Source organism: Pristis pectinata, chromosome 17, assembly GCF_009764475.1.
Source record: "Pristis pectinata isolate sPriPec2 chromosome 17, sPriPec2.1.pri, whole genome shotgun sequence".
Classification (NCBI taxonomy): domain Eukaryota; kingdom Metazoa; phylum Chordata; class Chondrichthyes; order Rhinopristiformes; family Pristidae; genus Pristis; species Pristis pectinata.
Genome location: NC_067421.1, coordinates 24,757,000 through 24,772,871, shown reverse-complemented (window position 1 = coordinate 24,772,871; position 15,872 = coordinate 24,757,000). Strand labels below are relative to the sequence as shown.

The 15,872-nt window shown below is 38.7% G+C and overlaps 1 protein-coding gene across 3 annotated transcripts in view; it reads right to left on the bottom strand.

Moving 5' to 3' along the window:
* Positions 1 to 1,178: 1,178 nt before the first annotated feature.
* Positions 1,179 to 15,872, bottom strand: part of anapc5 (anaphase promoting complex subunit 5) — a 30,737-nt gene continuing 16,043 nt past the window's right edge. For all 3 annotated transcript variants that reach the window (XM_052032444.1, XM_052032447.1, XM_052032443.1), the window contains 8 exons: positions 14,900 to 15,081; positions 14,252 to 14,387; positions 13,598 to 13,672; positions 12,342 to 12,463; positions 10,342 to 10,449; positions 8,642 to 8,789; positions 4,780 to 4,942; positions 1,179 to 3,980 (listed from right to left, as the gene is read on the bottom strand). In XM_052032444.1, the coding sequence (XP_051888404.1) occupies positions 3,775 to 3,980; positions 4,780 to 4,942; positions 8,642 to 8,789; positions 10,342 to 10,449; positions 12,342 to 12,463; positions 13,598 to 13,672; positions 14,252 to 14,387; positions 14,900 to 15,081 (1,140 nt within the window). In that variant the 3' untranslated portion in view covers positions 1,179 to 3,774. The remainder of the gene's footprint in view (positions 3,981 to 4,779; positions 4,943 to 8,641; positions 8,790 to 10,341; positions 10,450 to 12,341; positions 12,464 to 13,597; positions 13,673 to 14,251; positions 14,388 to 14,899; positions 15,082 to 15,872) is intronic.

Here is a 15,872-nt window from a genome sequence, read left to right as displayed (position 1 = left end):
CCCCACTGTCGACACCTCAGGAGTCACTATAGACCAGAAAATCAACTGGACAAGCCACATAAGTAGTAAACTACAAGAGCAGGTAAGATGCCATCTCCCCTGTAGGAAATAACTCTCATCACATCCCAAAGCCTTTCCATCAGTTATAAGGCACAAGGACTGTGATGGGATACTCTCCACTTGATTCTCAATAAATTCATCACCATCTAGGACAAGGTGGCCTGCTGGAGTGGAAACCCATCACCCTAAACATTCATTCCCTCCTATGTTAGTCATATCACTAACATTGCTGATCTTAAACCATTTGGATTGATTGTATTGGCCACTTTCTTACAAGTACAATGTACCAGCTTGCATTCATTTGTTGGTCTCAGTCATGAGCAGCATTGCCTATTCAAGGACCAGTATGGAAATTCTTTCTTATGTACTGTGTCCAGTTCTGGTCGCCTCATTATAGGAAGGATGTGGAAGCATTGGAAAGGGTGCAGAGGAGACTTGCCAGGATGCTGCCTGGATTGGAGAGTATGGATTATGAGGAGAGACTAAAGGAGCTAGGGCTTTACTCTTTGGAGAGGAGGAGACTTGATAGAGGTATACAAAATATTAGGAGGAATCGACAGACAACCAGCACCTCTTTCTCAGGGCACCAATGCTCAGTACAAGAGGGCATGGCTTTAAAGTAATGGGTGGGAAGTTCAAGGGAGATATCAGAGGAAGGTTTTTCACCCAGAGTGGTTGGTGCATGGAATGTGCTACCTGGGGTAGTGGTGGAGGCAGATACGTTAGTCAAGTTCAAGAGATTGTTAGATAAGCATATGGATGAATTTAAAATAGGGGTATATGTGGGAGGAAGGGGTTAGATAGTCTTAGGTGTGGTTTAAAGGTCGGCACACCATGGTAGGCTGAAGGCTCTGTATTGTGCTGTATTGTTCTATGGTATGTTACTAGGTATCATAAGATTGGAAACAGCTTGCATAGAATTTTCTGTAAAAGTGATAATCTCTAAGCAAGACAGATCTAAACAATCTTTTCCTTTTCATGTCACCTATCTCATACAGTATCTAACAGAATTTGAAGATGTTCCATTTCTTGACAATGAAGTGAAGAAAAGCTGATTGAAACATTGAATTTTGTGAACAACAGTATCATTAATATGGATTAAACACTTAAGCAAATTTATAATACATGCAAGCCTTGGGGTAACCACATAAAGTTACAACTTTTGCCAAATCAGAATGTACATTTACAGAACACATGATGCAATATACAACATAGTACCTGCATTCATTTCACCAGCATGTGAAGTGACTTTAGTAGTTCTTTTCATGTAAATGAACTCAGTCATGAAGATTTCTCAAATTACCTTTTGGAGTGGTTTTAGATTTGTCCTGTATGTGGACACTAGCCGAAAAAAAGAGTAGTGCAAAGTATAAACTGGAATTAAGTCATTCCTCAGATTATTTGGCATCAGCCAGAATGCAGATGCTTGCACCCAACAGCCAGGAACTGTAGGTTTATATATGGGTATGTTGGAGTTTAATTAACGATGTCTGAAGAAGTGCTGAAACCAGTACTTACAGATGGCCCTGTCCTTGCAGATAGCTTTCTAACAACTTGAGAAGCATTCCGAAAATTATCAGAACCAAGTTCAGATCCCTCAGTGATGATCAAGAAACTCTGAAGTTACCACTTTTACCCCAGGAACCCCTTATAATTAGCAGACAATATTCTTAAAATTTTGCAGCTTTCAAAAAAAATCAGTGAAGATTGTAAAAAAAAATTAAAGAGTCAGGACTCAGAAACCAATTATGGACTATAGATTACCTATGTCTTCTCCAGTCATTATAAACTGTGTCAAAACTTAATTGGAACACTTCAGCCGCTTAAAAGATGAAGGATTACCTAATGTTTATGTGAACGTTGGGGTGCTAGAAATCATTTCCTGGAAACATAGCTTCCATTCATTATCACACACTATAGAATAGATGATTAATTCTGTTGCTGACACATTTATTCTTGTGTCAGGTATTCTGAAATGCAACATATTCATAATTTTGAATAACAATGTGAAAAACACCATTCATTTGCATTATAAAAACATCTTTTATATTGTCGCAAATGCAACATTGGACAGCAACCTCTGCTGCCCAAATGTAATAGTCTCTTAGTAAGGTAACTATACAAACCTGTTTTTTTCATTAGGCCGACACCAACTAAGAACTAGACAGAATACCCAAACTGTTTCAGTTCCAGCACTTGCATTCAGGAGGAGAGTTTCACTGTATCATTCTTGGATTGCAAAGGCAAATGCCTTCACCATGAGCTCAAAGCACCCCCACGCTGTTTACAAACATCTATGACAATGTATCCTCAATGATACATTATATTGTAGTCAAATGTACACCAGGATCACAAATATTTTTGAAATATACCCAAATGAAGATTTTGCAAATAAACTTTAAAGACTACTTTTGTTCACGTGGTTTACCTTGCACACCTGCTGCAGGTACACAGTGGATATTTTAAAAGAATCTTTTCAGTTGATCGAAAATGTAAAACTGCTCTAGTATTTTGCCGACATTGCAATAATTTCCTGTTTGATAACAGTGAATATGCTGTAAATGTATTGGCTAAAAAGTTCCTGACAGAGATTGAGAAAGGCACTAACTAAATGTTGCAGTAAAATACTGCAGAATATTGCAGTATTATACTGCAGATGCTGAAAAACTGAAGTACTGTGACAAATTCTCCATCTTTCTTAATCAGCAACTACCTTGTCAACAAGCTGGCATCAGAATCCAATAGACATTTTGAAAATGGAATCATTAAATGACGACGACGGTCTCAGGCTTGCAATATGTCTCTTTACATCTGAGATTTTGCAGCTCAGAATACAATGCTACAAACTAATTTTGTCTCACATAATATAAACATATGCCTTGTAACATGGTTGCCATAACAGCATATTTTGCAATGTGATTGCCATAGCATTGAAAGTACTCACTAGCCTTCTTCAGTTATAGATACTTAAAATGAGTTAATAATAAAACATCGTACCAAATTAACTAATTGAAATTGGAGTGGAATATACAGTACCTTACAAAAATGAACAGAAACTGATGCCTCAAATCATAAAGCAACTATTTTTTCAGGACTATCACAATTCCTCGTGTACACTTTTTAAAAGCATTCATGTTATTTATGTTACAGAAAATATTGCGAGAACTACAAGCTTTTACAACAGTTATACATTAGGCTGTTAACCTATAAAAGTAAAAGGAAGTTGTTACAATCATTGCAAACAATTAAATTTTATACTTGATTATACTATGTCCATCTCATTTTCAATGGTTTCACATAGCAACTTTAGACTCAAAACAAAATAGAGATGATTGAATAGATTCTCTCAGTCAATCTGACCTGGAGATCACATTGCTTAAGTGACTGGGATTCATTTTAAGCACTTAAGATGAGTTTGTTGTAGTTCACTGCACTGCTGTACCATAAATAAATAGATGATTTGCTGTAAAGCAGTCTGTTTGCTTCCATAACTGCAATAAGCCCAGACCAAACCCCAATTTTTTAAAGCCGATACAGCACAATTAATTTGCCAATACACTGCTGTCAATACTCTTACTTTATAGAAAATTAGATTTTTCAAATTTTCTCTTTCAAAGTCAGTAATTATTTATCAGCCATCTTCTGTCTTATGAAGCTCCATGTCACGATTTTACAGCTGAATGGTTCTATCATATTAAGCTGCAGTAAAATGCATTATGAAAGAAGAGCTACTCCATAGGTTGGCAATTCTTGGTGTAGCTGACGGAACATCATAGCACACTTATTTCTTTCTTTCGTCTTGCCTAGAGTGTTGAACAGTCTTGCCTGCAAGTAAAGGACTTCTCTAATCCGCTCATTGGAATCTGCCTTCTCAAAATATATCTTGGCTTCATTCAGATTTTGAATTGCTGATTCAAAAGCTTCAAAAGAATGAAAAATTGTAAGGATTTCAGTTATCAGTGAGCAATGTTATTGCATAGTACTACAATATTTCAGCCATTATCAATACACTGATTTCAGTATAGACATATTTTAATAATCCTCAAAAGTTTTGCAAATTACTGGACGTTATCAGGAGATGTTTCATTAAATGGAGTTCACATTTGTATCTAGCCAGACATCGGGTGGATAAATAGGTCACAGAAGTGTCTGGCTATCACCACCGTCAACAAGTATAACTACCTACCCCTTGATATTGAATTATATTAGCACTGCTGAATCCTCCACCAGCAACATCATAGAGATCATAACTAAGGAGGAACTCAACCAAATCAGCCACATAAATACTGTCACTACAATTACAGGTTAAAGGGTGGATATCCTGCTGCATGACTTAACTCCTGATAAACCTTTTGGTGTTTCATTCATGGCCATTATTGGGTTAAGCACTTGTATAGCCGAGATAAATTGAAAATACAATGTGTTTTTAGGAACAGATTTGGATTCTAAAACATCACAATGCGAGATTAAAAAGAACATATTAATCATTCTACAGAGTGGTATATCAATTAAAATATATTGTTCAAACTATGTATAAATTGGGTCAGTTTATCAAGAATTAATGAAAAACAGGTCCATCTGAAAAATTATAGATATTTAGAACAAATGTATACCAGTAAATCCAATAGATCTAGAAAAGGATTTTTAAATTTTACTTCTGTTTATAAATATTATTGTAAATTTTATCAAGCATAAAGTCAAAAGATTTCAAATATTTACCTTCAGTTTTTTCTTGAATAGAGCAAGAGGATACAGAAGCAACCTGACATTTTGCCAATAGCAGCATAGCACGTCCTCTGTCCAAGACAGTTCCATTAGCCAGAATGGGTTCAATAGCCAGATGCAGAACATTCAAAGCTTGGTCTGGAATTCCAAGCATTAGCTAGTTTAAAAGAAAAATATTCTAAGTTTTAAAAAAAAGTGTTGTAGCTGCAAATGCACAAGTATTAATCTTCCAGTTACTTCCAACCAGTTACATTCATTTCCTGCATCAGCATATTGCCATGTAGGATAACCACTGAATGTATAGTCCTCGCTATGCTAGTTGGAACTACAGTTAAGTTCCACCTTTATTTCTCCTCCCAACATCCAAGGAATATTTACTGTAATTTTGTTTCCCTTTCCACTATTCCCAATGTAATATGCAACTTGTTTTACATTTATGATCTGACAAGTCTTTTAGCTTTCAGCAAAATTAGCTATTTTGAGCTTAACTTCCCTGCTGCCAAAACAAGTGACATATTTTCAGTTTCCTTGTTTTTTTTAAACAAACAAATTTGCTTTCAATGCCTGTTGCTCCCTACCTATCAGCCCTGGCCTGATCATACCCATTTATCTTGATTGTCCTCATCTGTTTTTAAACGGGGAATCTATTTACCAACAATAGACTGCCCATCCTTATCCCCAACTGTGTGTCTCGTTACTGCAAGGATTGGCCCATTTCTCTGATTCCATTTAGCTTTAGCTTGAGGGGAAATAGTAAAATGATACCTTCTAATTGAAGGGAAAAGTAGGAAATGTTCACTCAAATCCTGACACAAAACACTCCATAGGAAATAAATAGATAAATATTGGTTTAGGTCAACAAATATTGGTTGTTTTACTTTTTGATGTTACCTTCAAATTTGCTAAGAAAACACTAACTTACTGAAGAAATATTCATATGCACATTAAGCATCAAAATCTAAAGAACAGTTCAAATATCAATTCCTCCACAGACAAATCAGGAATGGTAAATAGAAAACTACAAATACCAGAATTGAAAATTAGCATACTGGATTTAAAGAGTCTTCAAGATAAGCAAAAACTCAAGATACTGGAAATCTAAAATAAAAGCAGAAATGCTAAAAATAATCAGCAGTTTAGACAGCATTTATGGAGAGTTAACGTTCTGATTATAGGTTCTTGAGCTGAAACTTTAACTTTTTCTCTACACAGATGAGTACTTCCAGCATTTTGTCTGTTTGGTCAGGAAATTACACGGAATTAAATTGCTACCCAATGAGATCATGTCTCACATGCAAGTCAAAAGGTGAAAACCACAATTTATTTTCTTACAATAATCACATTGCCAGAATTCAGAAAAAAAATATGAATTTCCTTTTCTGATAAGTATTATTACATGATTGGTAGTAAATCTTGATTACTAATAGCTTCAACTTAAGTCAACAGGGATAAAAAATACTAAATGTTGCTATGGCAAAGGGCACAGAATATAAAATTCAGATATAATGGAGAATCCGTGCCAAAGTTTAAGATCATAACTGTGTGTAATCCTCTGATGGTACAAAATTTAAACAGCATCCCTTTCATCTAAGTTCAGTAGTGACTTCCATTGTGTAGCGGTTGCTACCGCGGAATAAAACAAGACTCTACTCGGAGGATTGCCAAACAGAACTGGTTTATTTTCCCGCCTTGTGCGGGCCCTTTAAGGGAGAAAAACTCCCGCCCAAAAAAAACCGGCAATGACGTAAGTCCTACGTCATCAGGACTTTCCCGCGCGCGGGTTCTCCCCGTCGCTCGGAAAGACGAGGCCCGCCGCCATCTTGGGCCTCGTCGCTCCGACGCCGCGCGACCCGACTGCCGAGCCGGTTCGCCCGACTAGACAGTGAGTCGCCACACAACCCCCCCCAGAACCGGCGAGACAGTCCCCAGCTCCTCCATGTGATGGAACTCTTCCTTTGCCAGGCGGAGCTTGTCTGGAGGTAATCGTCGTGCTCGGGCATGAAGGGGTGGCCCTGTGGTAATGATGTGGTGTCGTACCCCATGTGTGGGCCGAGAATTTGTAAACGAAGGTGCCAAAATCGATGGGAATTCGGCTAGGAGCTTGGCGAAATCGTCGCCAGAAAGGGTAATGGAGTCCAGGTGCGGGGCTGGTGGGCTGATTTCTCCCAGGGGATAGGTCCGGAGAGTGCTAGAGTGGACTAACCGCTTCCTTCGCAGGTCGACTAACAGGTTGTGGGCCCGAAGGAAATCGGCGCCTAGGAGTGGTCGGGCGACGGTGGCAAGGGTAAAGGTCCAGGTAAAACGGCTGCCGCCAAAGTGTAATTGAAGCGTACGGGTGCCGAAAGACCGTATCGTTGTACCGTTGGCGGCATTGAGTAGAGGACCTGGTGGCCTGTCACGAGTGTCGCGGCCTGTCGGGGGCAAAATACTGACCTCCGCTCCAGTATCAACGAGGAAACGCCGTCCAGATTTCTTGTCCTGAACGAAGAGGAGGCTCTGTCGGCGGCCAGCCGCCGTAGCCATCAGCGGCGGCTGGCCCTGGCGTTTCCCTGAAACTTGCAGGGTGGGCGGCATCGACGGGCCTCCGCACCCCACCTCTGATGGTAGAAGCACAGCTGGTCACCCGTGTCGTCGTCTGCGTTCCTGGGGCGTGGCTGCTCGGTTGCTGGGGCCGGGCGAGGCGGGCGTTGGGCTCGCGGCCTGGTGATTTGACTGACGGACGAACCGCTCTCGCGCTTGGCCCTCCACAGGACATCTGCCCGGGCGGCCACCTCACGGGGGTTGCTGAAGTCGGCGTCAGCTAACAACAAGTGGATGTCATCGGGGAGCTGTTCGAGGAAGGCCTGTTCGAACATCAGGCATGGCTTGTGTCCCTCGGCCAATGCCAGCATCTCATTCATTAGGGCGGATGGGGATCTGTCCCCCAGGCCGTCCAGATGAAGCAGGCGGGCGGCGCGCTCACGACGGGAGAGGCCGAAGGTCCGGATCAAAAGGTCTTTGAAAGCCGGGTACTTATCTTCCTCCGGAGGCGACTGGATGAAGTCTCCAACCTGGGCAGCTGTCTCCTGGTCCAGAGAGCTAACCACATGGTAGTACTTCGTGGAGTCGGAGGTGATCTGCCGAAGGTGGAATTGCGCTTCGGCCTGGTCAAACCAGACGCTGGGCCGAAGGGTCCAAAAGGTGGGCAGCTTGAGGGCCACTGCGTTGGCTGCTGCGCTGTCGTCCATTTCGCGGGTCCAAAAGCCGTTTGGACCGTCGGGGTCACCAATGTAGCGGTTGCTACCGCGGAATAAAACAAGACTCTACTCGGAGGATTGCCAAACAGAACTGGTTTATTTTCCCGCCTTGTGCGGGCCCTTTAAGGGAGAAAAACTCCCGCCCAAAAAAAACCGGCAATGACGTAAGTCCTACGTCATCAGGACTTTCCCGCGCGCGGGTTCTCCCCGTCGCTCGGAAAGACGAGGCCCGCCGCCATCTTGGGCCTCGTCGCTCCGACGCCGCGCGACCCGACTGCCGAGCCGGTTCGCCCGACTAGACGGTGAGTCGCCACAATTGCATATTTAAATTCTCTTCTGCTTTGAATGATTTTAGAAATGCGAGCTTGGTGAGACATTGGTGTTTTAAAAAAGTGGCATTACTGCAGTAGCGTGCTGTTGTATTGTCACGATGTTATGTTTCTATGACCGTCAATGATGACATACCAACAGCAGCACAAACTGATACAATCAGAGGGTATGACAATGGACAAAGTGGCCTTTGTGGAGGAGTTCCCCAAATTTAAACCCAAACAGGAATACGCATTCCTTGATTCATACATGGCTATATAATGTAACTTTAAACTTGTAGCAGAGCTCACCTGTGAAAATGCCAAATGCAGGATGGCTTCTGAAGTTAGATACTCCAAATGATATTCACGACTTAGACCCAATGCTTTTAGGAGTAAAGGAACTGCCACTGCATGACATGAGGAACGCCAGAAAAGCTCAGCCTCCAAAATAAGAACTCTAAAATAAGGTTATATATATATTAGTTTACAAAACTCACTAACTTAATTTATTTTTTTGTATATTTAATTATCCAGTAGTGATATAGCCAATAGTACATTTCCTTTCATTTCCAAGTCAATCTCAGCTGAGCAACAACTGTCAATTTTCTGAAAATTATGCTACAAAGTGGCCACCTTTTCAACTAAACTGCAGCCCATTTATTTCAACCCATTGCTATAGAAAAGGTAGCCAGCAATATCTTTGATAACAACAATACCATGACATCAGTCCATCTTCATTTTTTTTAAACCATGAAAAATGCTTTTGGATTATTTTGCATCTCATTTTACTTCTGCTTTGTCAACATCTCTCAGGATTATTCTCAATCCAAAATATCAAAAAAAAATCAAAAATTACGCTAATAGAATTGCCTAGTCATACATTTCACTACATCATGATGTGTATTGGGAAACTGGGAACTGGGAAAAATTGAGAAATCCATTTCAGTATATGGCTTACCTTACCTAAGAAAGGCTTAACTGGCGAATTTGCCTCCATATAATATTTTCAGAGAAACTGATTAAAACAAGTAAATTTAACATTGCCATCAGGAAATCTGTTGACACAAAAACTGACTCAACCAATTGAATGGCTTTGAAATAGTCAAGGCATAAACAACTAAAGTCAGTTAAGAAACAAATCAGGTTTTACAAAGGAGAGAGAAGGTGGCTTATCAGCACTTCCTGAACAGGTGAGAGAAAGCAGGCAAGAGCTCCAAAAAGAGCTGAATGGCCTTCCTCAATATCATCCACAGTTTAGTTAACAACATCTACAGCAGAGACATGAATTAATTCTATCCAGGTTACTAATTGCTGATGTACAAATATTTAAGGCAGGAAGTAGCCAAATCTTAAGTAGCTTGGGCACAACACCACAAATGTGCCGAATCTAGTTGTTTTCAGGGCAGTTCTACAGGTGTCCCCAGAGTTGAATTAGGACGCTAGATTCAGACAGTTCATGCATTAAAACTGTGTTAGAAGTGCTTCTGTGTGCAAGTCAAAACAGGGCATAATGACCTAGTTGGTAATGAACCTGAATGATAAAATGCCTTCATCATTGGTGGTGGGGGGGGGGGGGGGGGGGGGGGGGGTTAAATCAATGATATTCCAGGTGATCGCATTTCAAAAATCTTTTGAACTGTTAGCTCCCAGATAGTACCCTTGCAGAATTTCATTATTCATCTTCTTTCAATATATTAATACCATTAAACTGCATTAATGTGCACCTGTAATCATTCTTAAATTGTAATACTGGTTCTGGCTTGCAAACTATTTTGTTTTAAAAATCAAAATTGAACATAAACAAAATCACAAAACATCCTAATCCTTACAATCTATATCAGTACAAATTTGTAATTCATCAGCTGCATTCATAATTTTTGTACTACAGAAACAAAATTTCTTTAGACAGATTTAGAAATCTACAAAAGGAGAACAAATTATTTTATCAACTGAGCATTCATACCTTGGTGACATTTAGAATCATTTACGAGTATTCACCACCAACTTACTTGATCAACATTTCTGTAGACTTCTTTTTCTGACAATGGATTAATAGTTTTTGCAGAAGTCTGTAAGATTCTGTGATCTGATTCTGTGCTTTCAAAACAAGTGCTTTCCTTTATGGACCAAAAGGAACAAGTGAATCTTATAAAACAGAACTCTGACATTCGAAGCATCATATAGAATATAACATAATCTGGTTTAAACAGCAAATTTTTTTTGTCCTTGGAGTCAGAGGAGATGCTATTTTATGCATATTATGATGCTACGTGACATAAATGAACCGATTATGGTAACTGAGACCATTTGTTTTTTTTAAACTAGTGTCCTGAAAGTCAAACTCTGCAAGTGTTAAGTTTCAAATGGATAATGTAAACTAGTATTCATTGCACATTACCTTTATACATAACTCATCTCTTTTCAAAAGCCCCAAGATTAACAGCAAGATGTCAAACATTAGGACAAATTGGAACAACGAGCCTAGGCCAAGAGGGTGGAATGACTTTAAACAAGCTCAAGACTTCCAGTCTTCAAAATGAAAGTCAACAGAATCATTTCCAAAGCAAGATAATTTAAAATATTTTTACAGTTCAGATTTATTATATATTCAATTTGCATATTTTGGAGGTCATGCAAATTGTGTATAATTTATATTAAGTTTACATACCCTGGGTATGTATGTCCATGACAAGAAACTTGAACTTGAAGGAAGAGAGATAAGGAGACGAGTATTCCCCCCTCCCGCCCCCCAATTCTAAGCAGTATGTTCATTTTTGTTCAAGAAATTTGGAAATGGTAATTTTTAAATTTTCATTTTAGTTGAACAAGAATATGATAAACATGACAGAATTTAACAGATAGCCATGTGAAACAAAAATGTAATGGTCAATTAATGAGGGCATTTATGGAGAAATGGAGGGACATGTAAAAGTCACGAAATTCAGGTAAGAATTGGAGGAAATGTCAATGCAGAGAGAAAAACTAAGTTAATATTACAGATGTATAACTGACAGTACAACTGGCTAGTTGCCAGACAGAAAACAAGTTACCCCAAAATTGTACAGTTCAATTATAGTCAGGAAGCCTGCAATGTGAAGGAAAGGTTGTGCTCTTCAGGCTTACATTGGCTTTATTTACAGTTAAAACAGTGCAGGAGGTCTCAAACAGATAGGAATAGTGGGATGGAGAAATAAAGCGACAGGAATTTAGAACATCAGGGCCAGTAGACTGAAAGTGTGCTCTGCAAAGAGCTCACCCAATCTGTGTTTGGTCTCTACAATGTAGGAGAGAACACCTCTTTAGCACTGAATGCAGTACACTAAATTCAGAGGAATACAAGTGAATAAGTGCTTCACCTGAGAGGACCGTTTGGATCTCTGGATAGTAGGAAGACGCAAAAGGTAGGTGCTGCATCTCCTTCAGTTGCATGTGAAAATGCTCCAAAAAGGGGAACAGCTGGTGGAATGAAAGATCAGACCAGAGAGCCCAAGGCAATGGTCCTTTAGGAATGCTGAATGGGAAGGGGAAGGAGAGACTCGTCTGGAATACAGTGGTGGAATCTCATTGAACTATAGCTTAGTTCAATAAGAATGGATCTAGGCATTTCCTGAAGCTCACACCTGAATTTCACAGCTTTTCTGTATCCCTTTATCTTAACTCTCCAAGTTTCCTCATTAATCTTTCAATACATCACAAGCAACTTCTAATTCTTATGCAAATCAAAGAAAGGTTCCTCCAGATCACTTTACTGGATCAGAGTTTAAGTGTATTAGCAAAGGTTGGAGATATTAAATACCAACGGCTCTAGAGACCAAGACATTTACACACCAGGTGACATCTAAAACTGCTCTGAAAAAGATAAAATAGTTTGCACACTCATTTTAAACTGAGGTTCTTACAAAAAAGTAAATTGTGCAGTATTTTTGTTAAATGCAGAATATATTGGCATGAAGTTAATAACATTAATCTTGTTCTGAACAATTGTGTTAAGACCATTGCTTGCACTTACCTATACAGTCCTTCTGGCCCATTAAGTGCTGCTATTCCAGGAACTAGGGAGTCAGCTATGTGGTACTTCCCATCACACATAGCTCGATTAAACTGTATGTTTTGGTCAAATAGCATCCATAGCTTTCAGGAAGATGAACAAAACATTAAAAGCAACATACAAGCTATAGATGAATAATGGCATTATATTTTTATGGGATTGTGTCTGAACAAATGTTTTTAAAAAGTTTTAAAAATCCCAATATAGCAATTACTTACAAGCATCAAATTCCACAGCTATTTATAATCAATTCATTATACATACAACACTTATTGTACCCAATAAGATTTTGTAAAATTCCTAATACTTTTCTTCAAACACAATCAGCAATTTTTTTTAAAAGGAATCCTCACCTATGCTGAACTTATTTGTACCGCCTAATTAGATAATGTGCCATGAATTACCATGGTACTCTCTGAAGACCACAAGTTTCCACCAGATTCTCCTACTGGTTTGGCAAACTCAATGCAAAATCTATTTCAAATAAGTCTTCAATTTTTAACTAAATTCCTTTCAACTGGTTAGGAACAAGATTTAACACATCAGTTTTTAATAATATTAACCAACTTCTTCCAGGTCAAATCCATTGAAATAAATGATAGATAAGAAAGAAGTGGAGTTACAACTATCTGTTGCTTGAAATCATCAGACAAAATTAAGCCATATTGCTACCACCCAATCATAAACCCACGCATGGACATGAATCTGAGTGTTGATGGGTTTAAGTTTAGTTATTAGGAGTCTTCCTTAGTCTCACTCCCTTATTGACATGAGATCAATGGCTTCCTTCTTTTCTGTCATCTTCAGAGGGGATGGATGGGAAATGTGGCAGATCATGATCACAAACCCATAACCCAAACACAATGCCTGCACTGTCTAATTCCAACTAGTTGCAAGGATGGCTAAAACAGCAGCAAGAGCTTTGTGCGAGTATTGGAAAAGCAAATGATAAATTTGTCAATCTTCAGATTTTACTGAAAACAGCAATGTGCAGGCCAATCCAGTTGTCAGATGAAGGACAATTAGAAGTTCAACAATTCAAAGGAACAATATGTTCAATGGCTGGTTACTCCTTAATATCTATACAATGAATTAATTTTTCATACAAATAATTCTCCTTGAACTTAGAGTAATCAAATGATATATATTTACATCTCCATGAAATGACAATTATTAATTTTTTTTTTAAAACAGCAGACAGCAAATTGTTAGTATACCTTTGCATGCTGGCTGTGGGGAGGAAATCGATCTTTTAAATGTTTCAGGATTTCAGAAGCAGCTGAGTAATAACCCTATGTCCAAAAGGAAAACATTTGCATTACTCACAATCAAATATGTACCCAACATTGAATTATTACAGCATTCCTGAAGCTTAGGTCTCTTTCAGATGTAGAACTCAATCAAGGGGGAAAAACGTTGCTTTAAATAAAAGGAGTTGGATAACCAGTTGCTTATATTTTGAGTAAAAAAATTATTTCTAGAGCTCTGCTTTGCCAGGAAGTCATATGATTTATATTCTTTTCACTAACACAGGAGCTGATTTGAAAGGGATTACTGATCTGAGAAGTGCAAATCAACTGATCTGACAAACTTATTCAAGCAATATTTTCTTACAAGACCAATTTTAATAAATGGTCTTAACTAAATATTGTACACTGAACATGCATGAAAAGTTGCTAAGTTAGAACAAAGTGTAATCTCCATAGTCTTTCTAAAATGTACAAGCAACAGATCAATTCCAGCAGTCTATTTTTTGCTCCATATTCCAGCATCTGCAGTAATTTGTGACTCCAGGTCAAATTGTTTGATTTGCTTATCTAGGTGGTAATGCCTGCAAGAAAGGGCAGAAAAAAACTCCAGAGCCAACTCACCTGTTCTGCATGAAGTTCTGCCAAGTGGCAAAGTACCACAGCCATTGCCTCAGTGTTATTTTGATGGATATCCATGTTTACGGACTCCAAACTGTGCATGTACAGAAGAAGCTGCGTTTGTTGCAGTGCCATTGTGCTGCAACAATGACAATTAAACAATTATTACTGCAAGTAAATTTTTTTTTAGAAATCATGGCAAAATATTTTTGGCAAATCCATTGTGTGCCACAAGGTTTAAGTTTATCAGTGCAGAACCAAACTACAAATAAAGAACTCAAAAGGGAGAGGGGGAGAAGTACTCAGTGATTCATTATGAAAAGATAGGGATATTGAAAGAGGGAAACACTAGGCTCTTGTTGAGATGGTCCTTCTTTTGACCAACATATTAGCTTTCTGATATTCACAAGAGGGTATTTATTTCAGAATATAGAAATATTCCCAGTTTATCTTATTAATTAGAAGCCAGAGAACAGCTTCTTCCAAAACAGTGGAAAAAATTAACAATTAACAGAATTAGATAAGACCCAGAGGCAGCTCACCTTCAGCCTTTCTTGGTTATGGAATGATACGAGATATAACAGTAGTAATTCGAATACACACAGATATACACTTGCTCTTGAAGACCAAAAACAAAATGTTATCATGTACCTTTGTCCATACATTTTCCAAATTGCAGTTTTCTGTGCAATGCTTACATCAATAAGCTCTGAAAGTCCATGTTTCCAATGCAACATGTCAGAATCTTTCATAGCATCCATTAGCTTGTTTGCTGACCTTCCAGAAAAGGCCCTCTGTTGCACTAGTGATTGGATGCCCAGAGAAGCCAGGTACTGCAAAAAAAGAAAGGGGATATCTTTTTGTTTGTTCTTGACCCTTGGCAAGCACTAATGAGTCAACACTTATTGCCAATGCTTAGTTGTCCAGAGAAAAAAAAAGGCCAGATCAGATTCTCTTTGCCACTTATGCAGTTTGATTTCCCATTACCTATAATTACCAGATTTAACAAGCTGATAGTTTAATGGCAAGACATGAACATAGAAATTAAGATCATGGTTGGTCTAATAATAACCTCAAATGTGAATTCCTAACTGTTCACGGTAACCTTTCACCCCCTTGCTTATCAATTATCTTGCTCGCTTTGCCTTAAAGATATTTAAAGGCTATTTCTCACCACTTGAGGCAAAGATTCCCCAAGGACCCATGACTGAGACAACATTTTTTTTAAGACACCACAACCGTCTTAAATGGGCAAGTCTTTATTTTTATTAAACAAAAAGAATAGCTCCTAGTTCTAGATTCTCCAGACACAAAACATTCTCTTAACATCCACTCTATCAAGATCCTCCAAGTTCTTATGTTTCAAACTAGTCCATTCTCACTCTTCCGAACTCCAGCAAGAACATGTAACTTGTCTAACTTTTTCCAGAAGTCAACCCAGTCATTCCAAGTCATCATCTAGTAAACCTTGCTCAGTTGCTTCCAACATTTTAACATCCTTCCTTAAATATGGAGACCTGTACTGTATATAGTATTCCATAACTGGTTTCACTATTAACCATAGAACAATACAGCACAATACAGGCCCTTCAGCCCAAAATTGCTCTGAGTCACTACCTCCCCA